Source organism: Oncorhynchus mykiss, chromosome 12, assembly GCF_013265735.2.
Source record: "Oncorhynchus mykiss isolate Arlee chromosome 12, USDA_OmykA_1.1, whole genome shotgun sequence".
Taxonomy (NCBI): Eukaryota; Metazoa; Chordata; class Actinopteri; order Salmoniformes; family Salmonidae; genus Oncorhynchus; species Oncorhynchus mykiss.
This window is the reverse complement of record NC_048576.1, coordinates 63,493,961-63,512,639: the sequence shown is the minus strand read 5'-3', so window position 1 is coordinate 63,512,639 and position 18,679 is coordinate 63,493,961. Positions and strand designations below refer to the sequence as shown.

The following is an 18,679-nucleotide window of genomic DNA, read 5'->3' as shown; positions in this document are numbered from 1 at the left end:
TGATTACCTGTAGTTTGCGTGCCATCGCCACCACCTCGTGGTCGGGTGGGTTGTACTTGTAGCAGTTGGAGAACATTAACCGCACGTCGGCAGCAAACTCCTGGGCGTCTCTGTATTGCCGGTTGTCCAGCTTCACCTACAAACACATCACCACATTGTCAACCACAAAACCACGTTGCAATGTTGGAAGCCTTTTAGAGAGGACTAGGGAATCCCTTAGAGAGCTACACTCCTTCAGGCTTTCTTTCCAACCCTAACCCAACATAGGGCTCTCGTCGAAAGTAGTGCACTATGGGCTCTGGTCAAAAGTAGTGTACTATCTATCTATCTATCTATCTATATCTATATCTATATCTATATATATATATATATGTATGGGAAAGGGTGCAATTTGGGACGCAGCCATAATAGTGTTCCATTCAAAACCCACCTTGACGGTGGCGAGGTCCATGGGGTGTTTGATGATGTCGTGGTAGTCGTGCAGCCCCAGCATGTCCACGTCGACTGGCTTGTAGAAGGGCCAGGCGTAGGCAGCGTGCTTCTTATGTAACATGTCTCGGACCAAGCTGGAGCAGTATCGTAGCTGCTCCTGCTGCTTGGGGCTATGAGCCCCTACCCCTGGTCCTACGGGTCCCCCGAGACCGAGACCTATCCCGAGGCCCAGGTGGTGCTGGGAGTCTGGAGCCTCCTTCTTGAGAAGCTTGGTGGGCCTGGCGCTTTCTCGTCGCGGCAGCGTCTTGCCCGACTTGGACTCGGCCGGAGAAGACTCGCTCAGCTGGTCGTTGGCCGTGGGGGTGGTCGTGTCGGCTTTCCTTTTCTGGCTCTTTCTCTGCTGGAATGGGGGAAGGGAAGAGGGGGATAGAGAAATGAGGGGCACAGGGAGAGGGACAGAAAGGGGACGGAGAAGAGGCAGAGCATGAGAGGAGAATGTGATAGTTTTAGATCCGATACTTAAGGTAATACACATTAGTGTACTTATATCAAAAGCATTCTGAACTGCGATTGACTGAGCTTTCCTGGTGCAATGGAACCAATGGAGTAGCCCTAAAAGTGCAAACCCTGCCCATTTGGCACTCCAGAGAGGTTCAATTAAATGCTCATACTATTTGAAGGAACACAAATACTATTTGAATCAAGGGTCGTTCATTATACATCAAATGGAAGAAAACTGATTGAAACAGAGGGAGGGACCACCTCGAAACTCCCATTCTCATTTTCCATTTTGCGCTATAAATTAACATGACCCAGTTCTGCAAGCAATATACCCAGCACCCTCCCCATGCATGCCAAACCCTCCATCCTACTCACTTTGGCCATGGGCACGGGGTTCTGCAGTATGGGGGCGGTGCTCTGAATGGACGTCGGGGGCAGGGTGGTCTGGGTGGGGGGAGGAGGCACGGTGGTCATGATAGGGAGCTTAGGAGGGGCCTGGAGTGGCAGGTCCGACGGGCCCAGTGAGTAGGGGGCCCCGAGCTGTGGCGCGTGGGCATGGGTGTGGACAGGTAGCGTTGGGGGCACGCGGGAGGGCAGGGCCTGCATGAGGGGCTGAGGAGGTAGAGATGGAGGCCCCTGGTCCTGGGTCTGTTGCTGCACTGGTGGTCCTCTGGTCTGGGGGCCTGGCGAGTGGCTGGAGAAGCCCCGTGTCTGGGGGGTGGTGGACGGAGAATCCATAGTCGGGCCTGGCTTCAAGTTCAGACCTGGGAGGGTGAGACACACAGAGACAGAACAATGCATGGATGAATGAATGAAATTGAATATGTACAATAATTCTAAGATGTCAATTAAATTATATCCAGCTCAGGGCTCCAGCTATGCATTTGGTTTTTTAACTTGCTAGCTAAGTGGCTAAATGTCAAGATCAAGCTTCTTGATTACAGCAGAGACATTCAACCCCCTCCTGGATAAAGATATAGGGCCCTATAAAATCTACATTGAACTTAGTAGGGAATCAACTAAATGTATTGAAAATGTAGCAATTAGCCCAAGTCTACCATAAAACATGAAAAGACTGCCTAATTGATTCGCATTTCCTGCAACTTTCTGAAGAGGCAAGGAGAATTCCCCGTATGTATGTACGAAGCGTGCGTCCACCACTTTGTGCAGCCGTTAGCATGATGCTAATGAAAAGTCTTCTGGTAGATGGAAAGGCTTTCCCAAAAAACCTTCTCAATTAAACATTAACTACAAAGTAGCCCCTGCCTACCTGGCAGAATGATATCATGATTATTTGCATCAATCCAGTGGATATTTGTTTTGCAAACCATACCGTCACTTGTGCCAAAACAACACAGCTAAAAACAGCCTCTTGCTGGTGTGCACTGGAATTAAAAGGGGTACTACACCCAAACTTTTAACTTTCTCAAATTTTGCCCAGACCTCAAGTGGTCTCCTGATGTGGTTAAAAAATGTAAAATACAACTTCATATTCATCATCTCCAGCACCACCACATCAACATGTGAAAAGGCTGCATTTCTATTAGAGGTTGACCGATTTAATCGGTATGGCATGGCCGATTAATTAGGGCCGATTTCAAGTTTTCATAACAAATCGGTAATCTGCATTTTTGGACACCGATTATGGCCAATTACATTGCACTCCACGAGGAGACTGCGTGGCAGGCTGACCACCTGTTACGTGAGTGCAGCAAGGAGCCACGGTAAGTTGCTAGCTAGCATTAAACTTATCTTATAAAAAAAACAAATCAATCTTCACATAATCACTATTTAACTACACATGGTTGACGATATTACTAGGTTAACTAGCTTGTCCTGCGTTGCATTTCATCAATGCAGTGCCTGTTAATTTCTCATCGAATCACAGCCTACTTCGCCAAACGGGTGATTTAACAAAAGCGCATTTGTGAAAAAAGCACAATCGTTGCACGAATGTACCTAACCATAAACATCAATGCCTTTCTTAAAATCAATACACAGAAGTATATTTTTTAAAAAACCTGCATATTTAGTTAAAATAAATTCATGTTAGCAGGCAATATTAACTAGGCAAATTGTGTCACTTCTCTTGCGTTCAATGCAAGCAGAGTCAGGGTATATGCAGCAGTTTGGGCCGCCTGGCTCGTTGCGAACTAATTTGCCAGAATTTGACATAATAATGACATAACATTGAAGGTTGTGCAATGTAACAGCAATACTTAGACTTAGGGTTGCCGCCCGTTCGATAAAATACAGAACGGTTCCGTATTTGACTGAAATAATAAATATTTTGTTTTTGAAATGATAGTTTCCGTATTTGACCATATTAATGACCTAAGACTCATATTTCTGTGTGTTTATTATATTATAATTAAGTCTATGATTTTATAGATCAGTCTGACTGAGTGGTGGTAGGCGGCAGCAGGCTCGTAAGCATTCATTCAAACTTAACTGCGTTTGCCAGCAGCCCTTAGCAATGCTTCAATCACAGCGCGGTTTATGACTTCAAGCCCATCTACTCCTGAGATTAGGCTGGCAATACTAAAGTGCCTATTAGAACATCCAATAGTCAAAAGGTATATGAACTACAAATGGTATAGAGAAATAGTCGACGCGTCATAATTCCTATAATAACCACAACCTAAAACTTCTTAACGGGGAATATTGAACCACCAGCTTTCATATGCTCTCATGTTCTGAGCAAGGAACTTAAACGTTAGCTTTTTTATATGGCACATATTGCACTTTTACTTTCTTCTCCAACACTGTTTTTGCATTATTTAAACCAAATTGAGCATGTTACATTATTTGTTTGAGACTAAATAGATTTTATTTATGTATTATATGTTATATATGTTAAAATAAGTGTTCATTGTTCATTCAGTACTGTTGTAATTGTCATTATGACAAATATATATATATATATATATATTTTTTTTAATCGGCATCGGCTATTTTTTGGTCCTCCAATAATCAGTGTTGAAATCTAATCGGTCGACCTCTAATTTCTATGTTTTGTAGTAAAAAAGAGGAACATAAGTGTTTACAATCACATCGTTGTGCATCATGTGATTTCAACCAATTATGAGTAGGCATTGCATACTAATTGTTTTCAAATGTCATTGGAAACACTTACCTCCCTGTATCTTTTTTTTTACTACAAAACATAGAAACGTGTTGTTGACATTGGGACGTGTTGTTGATATTGGGGTGGTGCTGGGGATAATGAATGATGTGGGGAAAAAATAAGACATTTCTCTTTAAGCATTGGTGTGGGGGGGGGGAGACAGAACTATGGGGGCGACAGAACTATGGGGGAGACAGAACTAAAATGGGGAAATGTAATTTGGGAACAAATAAAACAGAATGAGGCAAAAAACATTTAACGGATTTTATAGAGCCCTAAAGATCCCGGTTGCCTAAATAGTTTTGTGGGTATAAATAATTAAATATCATTTATTTTTAAATTGCACCTCTTGTGTGCACTTACGGTAATACCGTATAACCCGGTATGGTACAAAAACGGTATGACGGAACACAACTGTGGATACCGCCCAACTCTAAAATGAATTAATTTAAATGAATTTTGGTGCCAGTTGGCAACCCATCCCTTAGGGGATTAATTGACACAAACATTATGATGATTCACAGTGATAATTCCTCCTTTTATTTAGTTTGAAAAGTGGAGGTTGCTCACTTGAAACACAACATGAAAAAAAAGAGATGACAAAAAGACAACTTCCAGCAACTATGGTGGACAAGTAACCTGGCCAGCACAATTCAGTAGTGTGAAAAGGGTATTGGAAACCCCAGGCCAGGGGAGTGTACTTGTTTCAGTGTGTGTGTGTGTGTGTGTGTGTGCTGTACCCTACCTCCTTCCCGTCGGCCCCGGCCTCGACCCTTGCCGGTCATGACAGCAATCTCCGTCTCGTCCTGTGGCATCTCAGTAATCTTCTGGAGAAACATCTTCTCCAGCTGCTCAGCCATTAACACTATGTCATCTCCAGGCTGCAGGCATGGGGAGACAGACACTCCATGTTAATACAGTACCAGAAACAAAAACCTAGACATACCTAGGACCTAGACCTAGCACTACCTTGGACCCAGACATACATTTATCTAGCACTACCTTGGACCCAGATATACATTTATCTAACACTACCTTGGACCCAGACATACATTTATCTAACACTACCTTGGACCCAGACATACATTTATCTAGCACTACCTAGGACCCAGACATACATTTATCTAGCACTACCTTGGACCCAGACATACATTTATCTAGCACTACCTAGGGAAAAGCATCCATTCTAAAAGTAAGCTAAACTCTAAATATATGTCTCTGATACTAACTATATTGGGTGTGGTGGTCATCAAATGAACCACCTCGTTCAAATTGTCAGGGTTAGCAGTTCCAAGCCCTTTCTATAGATTATATTTCTATGGTGGTGGTTGACAACAGCTACGGTGCATTACTGCATCCGTTACCTTGTTGTAAATGTAGCAGTTGGTGAACATGGTGTTGAAGTCTTGAATACATTCTTGGGCGTTCCAGTAGTAGCTGTTCTCAAGTCGCTTCTTGATTGTTCCCATATCCATAGGAACTTTAATAATCTTGTAGTAGTCCTGAAATGTTTAAGTATAATTCAATTATAAACAGGACAGTCACAGGCAGAGGATTCTGCCAAGTGTGCATGTTGGGTGCTTGGGTGGCATGACCACACTACTAGAATCAATAATAAACTCAATACTCCTTGCAAAAAAAAAAAAAAGCTCTTTGGGGTGCAGAGTTGTAAGGGCGTGACCTAGAAAAGGGGAAACCAGCACTCACTGGAAATAGTAGACTGTTCTCTCTGCTACCGCACGGCAAGAGGAACCAGTGCACAAAAGTCAGGAAACAACAGGACCCTGAACAGCTTCTACCCCCAAACCGTAAGACAACTTAACAAGACTGCTAAATAGCTAATCGAATAGCTAACCGGAATACGTTCATTTGCCCTTTTTTGCACCAACTGTCATACACCGACTGGACTCTACACACACACACACCGCAAAAGTGTGTGGTGTATCTATCCTGTTGCATAGTCACACCTACCTACACTCTGGTCAGTTTATTAGGTATACCTCCCCATTCATGGAAATGGTTTGCTCCTGCAGACGGTAGGTGATGTGGCCGTGGATCGCTATATAAAGCAGGCAGACAGGCATCCAGTTACTGTTGGATTGAACGTTAGAATGGGAAAAACGAATGACCTAAGCAACTTAGAGCGTGGTTTGATAGGCAGTGCCAGAAGAGCCGGTTCTAGTACCTCAGAAACGTCCTCTCTCCTGGGCTTTTCAAGCACGACTGTGTCTAGGTTTTTACAGAGAATGGTGTGACAAACAAAAAACATCCAGTCAGCGGCAGTCCTGTGGCTGAAAACAGCTTGTTGATAAGAGGTCAAAGGAGAATGGCAAGAATGGTGCAAGCTAACAGGCAGGCCACAAACAGGCAAATAATAGCTCAGTACAACGGTGGTGTGCAGAACGGCATCTCAGAACGCACAACTCATCGATCCTCGTCACGGATAGGCTATTGCAGCAGACGACCACACCGTGTTCCACTCCAATCAGTTAAAAACAGGAAGAAGCGGCTCCAGTGGGTACACAATCACCAACACTGGACTACCTAAGTGGAAAAACTTTGCCTGGTCCGACAAATCCCGGTTCCTGTTGTGTCATGCTGATGGCAGAGTCAGAATTTGGTGTAAGCACCATGAATCCATGGCCCCACCCTGCCTGGTGTCAATGGTACAGGCTGGTGCCGGTTGTGTAACGGTGTAGGGCATGTTTTCCTGGCAGATGTTCGGTCACTTGATACCAATTGAGCAACGAGTCCATGCCCCGAATAATTCAGGCTGTTCCGGAGGTAAAAGAGAATCCGAACCGGCACTAGATGGTATCCCTAATAAACTGGTCACTGAGTGCATATGCACATAGCTACGTTAATTACCTTGTACACCGACTCAGTACTGGTACTCCCTGTATATAGCCATGTTACTTTGACTCAACGTTTCGCGGTATTCATTGTGCATTTATTCCTAGTTTCACTATGACGGCTCTGGCCCAACCCTTCTGTATCTAGGACCAAAACGGTCAGAACGTGTTCCCATTTTGTAACATGCCAGGGAGAAAAGCAAACCCGGACTCATGGCAGAGGAGAAACACTGAGTGTGGCATTTGGTCCGAGCGATGTGGATGGGTAGTCAGGATAGAAATCTAAAGCAGGGTTCTCCAACCCTGTTGCAGGAGGATTACCATCCTGTAGGTACACTACAACCCAAACCTGCTCTAAAAGACTATTTAGTGAATTCAACTTTTAAATTAATGAAACTTCCAAAGACTATTTTCAGGTTGTTCGTTTCTCCTTTTCTAGTCCACATAGCGTGACACCAGCCAGCCAACCAGACAAACACACTACTCACCGGCAGGTTGAGTTTGACGGCGTCGACAGGTGCCTGGAAGGGCCAGGAGAAGTGGTGCTTCCACAGGGTCTTCAGCACCGCCTTGAGCAGGTACTGCAGCTGGTTGGTCTGCCGCTTGGGCTGCGACGGGTTGATGTACTCCGGGGGCGGTGGGTTAAACTCTGGCACGGTGGGTACGTAGGTGGAGGGCTGGGGCTGCCCCCCCTGGCTACTGCTACTGCTGCCTGACGAAGACATCTGCACTGTGGTTGCATCCAGGCCGTCCCCCATTCTTGCGGAGGTGACTGGGGGCGCGGGCACAGGGGCCGGAGCAGGGGCAAGGGTTGGGGTAGGGGCGGCGGTGGCCGCGGGACACCAGTTGTTCAGTCTCGACGGCGGCGCGGACGACTCCACTGAGAGAGCACCGCTGATTCCATTGCACTCCTCACTAGCCTCTCTAGGAAATTAGGGGGGGGGACAGACAGACAGACCGTCATTAGCATCTTTGTCAGACATATAGGGTTGCAAAGCTCCCGCTAATTTACCAGTTACCGGAATCTTCAGTAATTTTGGTAAGTAACATAATCTATGGTAACTTTGGTAATTTATACTTGAATAACTTTTTCATATATTGTATACATTTTTCTATCTGTGTCCATATTGTCAATTAGCTTCTAGTGGATAGACCGCATGGATCAAGAGAAAATAGCCTAACAATGACAAAAGTATATAAATCAACAACGGCATTTTCAATTAACTCTGCAACTCTTCCAACTGCTATCGGTTTGGCCCTAAAACATGTACAAAGACAGACATAGTAAAATAAATGTAAAAAATAATGCTAAAACCCTAGACACCTGTGATAATCTGAAGTTCCCAAAAAGGCCACTAGATGTCATATGATAAAATATATTCCTTGAAAGTTAACAAAATTCTGGTAGATTACTGGTAAATGAATATACCCTCCCCTTTGCAACCCTAGACATATCACATTTCTTAAATCATCAGCATCGTATCATAATTATCACCACCATAGGCACTTCCCGAGTCTATGTTCTTCATGTTATCGTCATTTTACTGAGTCACCTATAAACCCGAAGCTGTAAAACACGTTGAGGAAGATTTATGAACGTTTCATTTCAACATCCTCTGACCTGTGCCCCGGCTTCAGAAATAGAAAATCAACAAAAGGTAGCGTGGTGACATTTTACATCAGCTGATAACTGACTTTCTTTGTATCCCACATCTTAATACATACACTCTGTGGGGTGACTCTTGTTTCAGAGGTTGGATAGAGTCAGACTGCATGACACTGCTACTGCTGTGGTGGTAGATACCTCGTCTTCTTTATGGCTCAGCTGCTTACATAGTTCATTTTCTCTCTCTCTCTCACACACACACGCCCAGCTCAGGCCCAGCTCAGGCCCAGCTCAGGCACAGCTCAGGCACAGCTCAGGCCCAGCTCAGGCACAGCTCAGGCACAGCTCAGGCACAGCTCAGGCCCAGCTCAGGCCCAGCTCAGGCCCAGCTCAGGCCCAGCTCAGGCCCAGCTCATGAGCTCCAGCAGCAGCAGATTTTACTTTAGAATGGAAAATGTATGTGTTTATGCAACAAATGTCAGTCCATCGAAACACATCGCATCAAACTGAATCGCACAAAATCAATTCAAACTAAGACGTATAGTTCCTGTATCTTATCACATGTATCTAGAAACATTTCGAATCATCTTGAAAGGGAAATATGCACATCCCTACTAAAGGCCCATTAAAGGCAGACGGGGCTCGACGGCAGCGCCACATGAAGGCTGTGGTAAATGGTAATAGTTACAGGGTTGATGGAGAGGCAAAGGAGAGAGAAGGCTCTGTATACTGTAGCATGGGCAATGAGAGGTCACACTAACACATCAGACCAGGGGGCGTACGAATCAAGCATCTCAGAGAACTAAGAGTGCTGATTTAGGATCAGTTTTTCCTTTAAGATTACAATAAATAAAATTAGGCCTACATGGACAGGGGGACCATATCCTAGATCAGCACTCCCACACAACATTACCCGACAGGGTTATAATGAGGGACGGACACAGACTGGGGAGTACAGGGAGAGCAGCGTTCTCCAGCAGGGGCAACCAAAGGTCACACAACCACACACACACACACCCCCCCCTACCAAGAACCACACACACACACACACACACACACAACCACCCAACCAAGAACCACACACACAACCACCCACAGACCCACCAATGCGTCAGTATGTGCAGTTTGCGGGTGGAGTACTGTGGTTTCCTATATGTTTTTGGATTTCCCCATTCTACTCAGCGTGTGACTTTTACCCACAACAAGACTTACACCGATAAAACAAAAACCTGGTTTTCCATGGGATCGCAACAGTTAGAGCAAAGTTAGACAACTGAGATCGTGGCCTATTATTCAAAAAGTAAGCTATTTCATCTAACATATCTAGGAAATGCATAATTTATATTTTGGTGTGCAACCTGTCAAACTAGGATCCAGAATTATCAGATACAGTGTTGCCTCTTCAGAGAACTTACTGAATCTTTGTGCATATTGACCTAGGCTATATTATTCACAACCTGAGGAAGTGGGGACTCAAACAGCTAGATTGCCAACTCTAAATATGATAGCGTTGCTATATAGCCATGTAGGCTAATTGATTGATCTATCAGTAAATGTAGGCTAATGTCCTCCAAAAAACTTCCCAGCGCTAGGCCTAAGCTACTTGGTAGGCTTATTCACTGCCAATGGCGCGCTCCGCGGGCACTTCAAAACCATAGGCTACCACACCCTACTCCGGTTGTAAAGTGGTGCCATAAACTCTTAATATTGAGGTGAGAAATAAATTAATATACTCACAGAAAGCTAAACTCAGCAAAAAAAGAAACGTCCTCCCACTGGGGGGGGGGGGGGGGGGTCAAAAGTAACAGTCAGTATCTGGTGTGGCCACCAGCTGCATTAAGTACTGCAGTGCATCTCCTCTTCATGGACTGCACCAGATTTGCTGTGAGATGTTACCCCACTCTTTCACCAAGGCACCTGTAATTTCCCAGACATTTCTGGGGGGAATGGCCCTAGCCCTCACCCTCCGATCCAACAGATCCCAGACGTGCTCAATGGGATTGAGATCCAGGCTCTTCGCTGGCCATGGCAGAACACTGACATTCCTGTCTTGCAGGAAATCACGCACATAACGAGCAGTATGGCTGGTGGCATTGTCACGCTGGAGAGGTCATGTCAGGATGAGCCTGCAGGAAGGGTACCACATGAGGGAGGATGTCGTCTTCCCTGTAACGCACAGTGTTGAGATTGCCTGCAATGACAAGCTTAGTCCGATGATACTGTGACATACCACCCCAGACAATGACAGACCCTCCAACTCCAAATCGATCCCGCTCCAGAGTACAGGCCTCGGTGTAACACTCATTCCTTCGACGATAAACGCGAATCCGACCATCACCCCATGTGAGACAAAACCCCAACTCGTCAGTGAACAGCACTTTTTGCCAGTCCTGTCTGGTCCAGCGACGGTGGGTTTGTGCCCATAGGCGATGTTGTTTTCCGGTGATGTCTGGTAGGACCTGCCTTACAACAGGCCTACAAGCCCTCAGTCCAGCCTCTCTCAGCCTATTGCGGACAGTCTGAGCACTGATGGAGGGATTATGCGTTCCTGGTGAAACTCGGGCAGTTGTTGTTGCCATACTGTACCTGTCCTGCAGGTGTGATGTTCGGATGTACCGATCCCGTGCAGGTGTTTACACACGCATGGTCTGCCACTGCGAGGATGATCAGCTGTCCGTCCTGTCTCCCTGTAGCGATGTCTTTGGCGTCTCACAGTATGAACATTGCAATTTATTGCCCTGGCCACATCTGCAGTCCTCATGCTTCCTTGAAGCATGCCTATGGCATGTTCACGCAGATGAGCAGGGACCCTGGTCATCTTTCTTTTGGTGTTTTTCAGTCAGTAGAAAGGCCTCTTTAGTGTCCTGAGTTTTCATAATTGTGACCTTAATTGCCTACCGTCTGTAAGCTGCTCCAGTTCTCCCCTCTGGCCCATCATAAAAAAAGGCTTTGTGTCTGTCTGTCAGGATTAATTCCATTTCAATACCTGTCAATTCAAGGACTATACTGAAACGCCAGTTCCAAATCTGGTTTACTTTCTGAACGGAACTGAAATTGACCCAACCCTCTGTCTGTGTCTGTGTCTGTGTGTGTGTGTGTGAGATCAGAGGTGAGTTAGAAGTTAGCCTTCGCTGGGGTTTTGGCAGGGCCTGTGTGTGTTTAATGGTTTATGTGGGTCCCTGGTAAGACACAGACTATCCCATTCCTTGGAAGTCTCTGGAGTGTTTCAGGATGCAGGAGGTTTTGTGTGGGTGTGTGTGGTACGTTTGGCATCATCTGGCTGCTGGTGGAACACAGTGTTCCCATGCCGCCTCTCGCCTCCTCTCCCCCAGGCTACTATGTCACAAGGACAGTGTGTTGGAGACGGAGTACAAAGACGTAGCAATGTGACCAACCACAAAGTATTGATCATGAGGGATTCTCGTTTAAAAAAAACTCTGGCCAGTCACACACACACACACACACCAGTGTACGGATCTCGCTCAACTAACCACATTCCTGATGAGTCAACCTTTCTGAGTTAGCAGTTAACCAAGCACATGATCGCTGCCTAGGACTCCCTGGATGAAACACACCCATACACTGACTGACCTCTGTCTGGGATGATAACAGGAGAGAGGAATTTTAACTTGTCTGCTACCTGCCCACTCAGGTCAAAGCACCAGTCAAAACAGTCATTGAATGTTTCTTATAACAGAGTACAGACTTCCTGAATATAATGCTAGACATGATACAGCATAGAGCTGCTGCTGATGACCAAGTAGCGGGATGCATTCACTCTCTCCAAGATCGCATAGCAGTTCAGACGTCTTTTGTCCTCGTCTTGTCGTGTCCTGTATATATATATATATATTTACAACTTTTTTCACATACATTTTATTTTTATTTTCCATCAACTCATCTTCTAAACACTCTCCTGCAACCAGCCTCACCAATTTATATTTATAAAAAAGTATTATTTACCTCAGATCTGCAATCCTTCAGGAAGCTAGCCAGAAACTCCAGGAGGCTGGCCAGAAACTAGCCAGAAGCTAGCCAGGAGCTAGCCCAGAAGCTAATCCAGAAGCTAATCAGAAGCTAACCACGGTTTGTGGTCATCGGCTGTCCTTTAGCACGAAAATCTATCGAAAATCTATCGCCAGTTTTGTACGGCACAGCGCGGCTCGGAACGGAACATACCGGACCAATTTTTCTCTCCATGTCCCTGGATTTCAACTGCTCTCTGGACATTCATACCCGGATCTCACAGCTAGCTAGCTGCTATCCGTGTGACAGTCGGCTTTCGTCGATTCCGGAGCAAACATCGATTGTTCCGGTGCTAGCCAGCTCCGTCAATCACTCCTGAGTTCCATCATTCACTCCTGGGCTGCAGTCACCTATCCGGACCCGTGTCACTGCCTACGCGGAGCCCCACTGGGCCTTCACAACCGGACTGCCGACGTTATCTACCTGAATGAGATCCGGCTGGCTCCTCTGTCGCGACGTTACCTGAACGCCCATCTGCGGCCCGCTAACCGTTAGCTGTCTTACCGGCTGCTAACTGAATAGACAATCGGACAATTTATTTATTTTTATTATTATGTTATGTTTTCTTCTCGGGCCTCTATAACTATATCTATTGTTCTTATTTTTGTTGTTGTTGTGTGATTTGGATTAATCCCCTCTACCACACGGAACCCTACTAATCTACTGACCGAACGCAAGAGGTGGCTAACAACAGACTCCATCCTATGCTAGCTTGCTACCGGTTGGCCTGGCTAGCTGTCTAAATCGCCGTGACCCTAAACCAACCTCTCCACTCACTGGACCCTTTTGATCACTCGACTAAGCATGCCTCTCCTTAATGTCAATATGTCTTGTCCATTGCTGTTCTGGTTAGTGTTTATTGGCTTATTTCACTGTAGAGCCTCTAGTCCTGCTCACTATACCTTATCCAACCTATTAGTTCCACCACCCACACATGCAATGACATCTCCTGGTTTCAATGATGTTTCTAGAGACAATATCTCTCTCTTCATCACTCAATACCTAGGTTTACCTCCACTGTATTCACATCCTACCTTACCTTTGTCTGTACATTATACCTTGATGCTATTTTATCGCCCCCAGAAACCTCCTTTTACTCTCTGTTCCAGACGTTCTAGACGACCAATTCTTATTGCTTTTAGTCGCACCCTTATTCTACTCCTCCTATGTTCCTCTGGCGATGTAGAGGTGAATCCAGGCCCTGCAGTGCCTAGCTCCACTCCTATTCCCCAGGCGCTCTCTTTTGACGACTTCTGTAACCGTAATAGCCTTGGTTTCATGCATGTTAACATTAGAAGCCTCCTCCCTAAGTTTGTTCTATTCACTGCTTTAGCACACTCTGCCAACCCGGATGTTCTAGCTGTGTCTGAATCCTGGCTTAGGAAGACCACCAAAAATTCAGACATTTTAATTCCAAACTACAACATTTTCAGACAAGATAGAACTGCCAAAGGGGGCGGTGTTGCAATCTACTGCAAAGATAGCCTGCAGAGTTCTGTCCTATTATCCAGGTCTGTACCCAAACAATTTGAACTTCTACTTTTAAAAATCCACCTCTCTAAAAACAAGTCTCTCACCGTTGCCGCCTGCTATAGACCACCCTCTGCCCCCAGCTGTGCTCTGGACACCATATGTGAACTGATTGCCCCCCATCTATCTTCAGAGCTCGTGCTGCTAGGCGACCTAAACTGGAACATGCTTAACACCCCAGCCATCCTACAATCTAAACTTGATGCCCTCAATCTCACACAAATTATCAATGAACCTACCAGGTACCTCCCCAAAGCCTTAAACACGGGCACCCTCATAGATATCATCCTAACCAACTTCCCCTCTAAATACACCTCTGCTGTCTTCAACCAAGATCTCAGCGATCACTGCCTCATTGCCTGCATCCGTAATGGGTCAGCGGTCAAACGACCTCCTCTCATCACTGTAAAACGCTCCCTGAAAAACTTCAGCGAGCAGGCCTTTCTAATCGACCTGGCCGGGGTATCCTGGAAGGATATTGACCTCATCCTGTCAGTAGAGGATGCCTGGATATTTTTTTAAAATGCCTTCCTAACCATCTTAAATAAACATGCCCCATTCAAGAAATGTAGAACCAGGAACAGATATAGCCCTTGGTTCTCCCCAGACCTGACTGCCCTTAATCAACACAAAAATGTCCTATGGCGTTCTGCATTAGCATCGAACAGCCCCCGTGATATGCAGCTGTTCAGGGAAGCTAGAAACCATTATACACAGGCAGTTAGAAAAGCCAAGGCTAGCTTTTTCAAGCAGAAATTTGCTTCTTGCAACACTAACTCAAAAAAGTTCTGGGACACTGTAAAGTCCATGGAGAATAAGAACACCTCCTCCCAGCTGCCCACTGCACTGAAGATAGGAAACACTGTCACCACTGATAAATCCACCATAATTGAAAATTTCAATAAGCATTTTTCTACTGCTGGCCATGCTTTCCACCTGGCTACTCCTACCCCTGTCAACAGCACTGCACCCCCAACAGCAACTCGCCCAAGCCTTCCCCATTTCTCCTTCTCCCAAATCCATTCAGCTGATGTTCTGAAAGAGCTGCAAAATCTGGACCCCTACAAATCAGCCGGGCTAGACAATCTGGACCCTTTCTTTCTAAAATTATCTGCCGAAATTGTTGCCACCCCTATTACTAGCCTGTTCAACCTCTCTTTCGTGTCGTCTGAGATTCCCAAAGATTGGAAAGCAGCTGCGGTCATCCCCCTCTTCAAAGGGGGGGACACTCTAGACCCAAACTGCTACAGACCTATATCTATCCTACCATGCCTTTCTAAGGTCTTCGAAAGCCAAGTCAACAAACAGATTACCGACCATTTTGAATCTCACCATACCTTCTCTGCTATGCAATCTGGTTTCAGAGCTGGTCATGGGTGCACCTCAGCCACGCTCAAGGTCCTAAACGATATCTTAACCGCCATCGATAAGAAACATTACTGTGCAGCCGTATTCATTGATCTGGCCAAGGCTTTCGACTCTGTCAATCACCACATCCTCATCGGCAGACTCAACAGCCTTGGTTTCTCAAATGATTGCCTCGCCTGGTTCACCAACTACTTCTCTGATAGAGTTCAGTGTGTCAAATCTGAGGGTCTGTTGTCCGGACCTCTGGCAGTCTCTATGGGGGTGCCACAGGGTTCAATTCTTGGACCGACTCTCTTCTCTGTATACATCAATGAGGTCGCTCTTGCTGCTGGTGAGTCTCTGATCCACCTCTACGCAGACGACACCATTCTGTATACTTCCGGCCCTTCTTTGGACACTGTGTTAACAACCCTCCAGGCAAGCTTCAATGCCATACAACTCTCCTTCCGTGGCCTCCAATTGCTCTTAAATACAAGTAAAACTAAATGCATGCTCTTCAACCGATCACTACCTGCACCTACCCGCCTGTCCAACATCACTACTCTGGACGGCTCTGACTTAGAATACGTGGACAACTACAAATACTTAGGTGTCTGGTTAGACTGTAAACTCTCCTTCCAGACCCATATCAAACATCTCCAATCCAAAGTTAAATCTAGAATTGGCTTCCTATTTCGCAACAAAGCATCCTTCACTCATGCTGCCAAACATACCCTTGTAAAACTGACCATCCTACCAATCCTCGACTTTGGCGATGTAATTTACAAAATAGCCTCCAATACCCTACTCAACAAATTGAATGCAGTCTATCACAGTGCAATCCGTTTTGTCACCAAAGCCCCATATACTACCCACCATTGCGACCTGTACGCTCTCGTTGGCTGGCCCTCGCTTCATACTCGTCGCCAAACCCACTGGCTCCATGTCATCTACAAGACCCTGCTAGGTAAAGTCCCCCCTTATCTCAGCTCGCTGGTCACCATAGCATCTCCCACCTGTAGCACACGCTCCAGCAGGTATATCTCTCTGGTCACCCCCAAAACCAATTCTTTCTTTGGCCGTCTCTCTTTCCAGTTCTCTGCTGCCAATGACTGGAACGAACTACAAAAATCTCTGAAACTGGAAACACTTATCTCCCTCACTAGCTTTAAGCACCAACTGTCAGAGCAGCTCACAGATTACTGCACCTGTACATAGCCCACCTATAATTTAGCCCTATCAACTACCTCTTTCCCAACTGTATTTAATTTATTTATTTATTTTGCTCCTTTGCACCCCATTATTTGTATTTCTACTTTGCACATTCTTCCATTGCAAAACTACCATTCCAGTGTTTTACTTGCTATATTGTATTTACCTTGCCACCAAGGCCTTTTTTTGCCTTTACCTCCCTTCTCACCTCATTTGCTCACATTGTATATAGACTTGTTTATACTTTATTATTGACTGTATGTTTGTTTTACTCCATGTGTAACTCTGTGTTGTTGTATCTGTCGAACTGCTTTGCTTTATCTTGGCCAGGTCGCAATTGTAAATGAGAACTTGTTCTCAACTTGCCTACCTGGTTAAATAAAGGTAAAATAAATAAATAAAATAAAAAAATTCAGAACCAGGGCTAGATAAGTCTAGTGGAAATTAGTCAAGCACTGCACTGGTTGGGCTCAAGAAAATTGGTTTCATCTTTTGCCTGATTCCGTAGTCCCCCCCCCCCCCCCCCCCCCTTTTCAATTTTTAAAGGTGGAGAACAATGCCTGAATCACATCAGACAATCACTAGTCAGAGACTGTTTGGTTAGCAATCTTTCTGTAGCGCTCATGTGATCGGAGTTTGCAAATCAAATGACCACTGGATTGATGCAAATAATCCTGATATTCTGCCAGGTAGGCAGAGACTACTTTGTAGTCAACATTTCAATTGACAAGTTTTTTGCAAAACATTTCCAAAGTAGACGATGGTTGTCGTTACATTAGTATCGTCGCAAACGGCTACACAAAGTGGTAGACAAAACGCGCACAGCCATGGTGTGCCGTTGCCTCTTCAGAAACCTGAAGGACAATACGAAACACTGATTCATTTTGTTCAAGTCTTACAATTATCGTGGGCAAAAATCATGCATTTTAATTGCGTGTTAAACAGTGTGTGTGGTCGACTGAGGCTGCAGTACAGAAGAGGTCGACAGGGACAGACAATGGGACCAAGCAGCAGACAGGAGGATGACGTCCACTAAGGAAGGAAGAAGTGACAGGCCCTCCACAAACAGGGTAGTGTTCATTGGGGCACACAACGGAAAACATTTTAAAAATGTGTTGCATGTGTTTGAAATGAAAGTGAGCGTTTCCTCATTGGACATAATGGACAAATCCAGGACAATTCCCTCCCTGTTTTAAACATAACACCACCACCCAGCTCTTACAGACACAGGAGGATGGGGGGAGGCGTCTGTGGCAGGTACAGACTGACAGCTCAGGGACAGACGGGAGGGCTTCCTCTATGGGGACAGAGGCTGTTTGTTAGATAGCTTCTAGCTAGTCACAACACCAGGCTGATGCTCCAGCTAGTTCGGGAAGCAGTGTTCTCTGGGATCAGGAACCTGCCGACGTATACACAGCACCACCAGATGGTTCACAACAGCCAGGCAACAACAATCAGGGAATCCAAGGACACACACATACACAGTACAAAGTACACCATTTCTCCCCACCGTGTGCTATTGCTCCACTATAGGGTCTAGTTTATTGTGATTATTTAAAACCTCAACTGCTGACTGAACCTATTTGACCAGATAAGATGACAATGAGTAAACATGATTAGCTCAGGCAAAGAGAGGCCAACACTAGTCCTGTTGGCTTTCACCAGGTTTTCCTGCAGTTTCCCATGTTTGAAGAGATTTCTTTTAGCTACCTCCCCCCCTTTAATTATTTTTTTTTACACCTAGGCGGCATCCCAAATGGCACCTTATTCCTTATGCGGTGCACTACTTCTGACCAGTTCAAAGTAGCGCACTATAGGGAATAGGGTGCCATTTGAGACGTGTTCCCTAATCAGGTCAACTTGGGCCCATTCTCACCTTCACACCTTCGGCCTGATAAGTGACAGTAACACAGGTTTGGTTTCAATTGGAAAGGGGAACCTGTACACAATGGTAGTCCAGCAGACAATGGACATGTAAATGTCAAAAACACTAATCTCATCAGGAGTGGAAGTGGCTAGTTGAGTAGCTGACAAAGTCACTGACCA

The 18,679-nt window shown here is 45.5% G+C and overlaps 1 protein-coding gene across 6 annotated transcripts in view; it reads right to left on the bottom strand.

Moving 5' to 3' along the window:
• brd4 (bromodomain containing 4) overlaps window positions 1-18,679 on the bottom strand; it is a 61,849-nt gene that overhangs the window by 16,836 nt on the left and 26,334 nt on the right. For all 6 annotated transcript variants that reach the window (XM_036938049.1, XM_036938050.1, XM_036938051.1 and 3 more), the window contains 6 exons: window positions 7,401-7,836; window positions 5,425-5,562; window positions 4,806-4,941; window positions 1,309-1,697; window positions 431-832; window positions 8-136 (listed from right to left, as the gene is read on the bottom strand). In XM_036938049.1, the coding sequence (XP_036793944.1) occupies window positions 8-136; window positions 431-832; window positions 1,309-1,697; window positions 4,806-4,941; window positions 5,425-5,562; window positions 7,401-7,670 (1,464 nt within the window). In that variant the 5' untranslated portion in view covers window positions 7,671-7,836. The remainder of the gene's footprint in view (window positions 1-7; window positions 137-430; window positions 833-1,308; window positions 1,698-4,805; window positions 4,942-5,424; window positions 5,563-7,400; window positions 7,837-18,679) is intronic.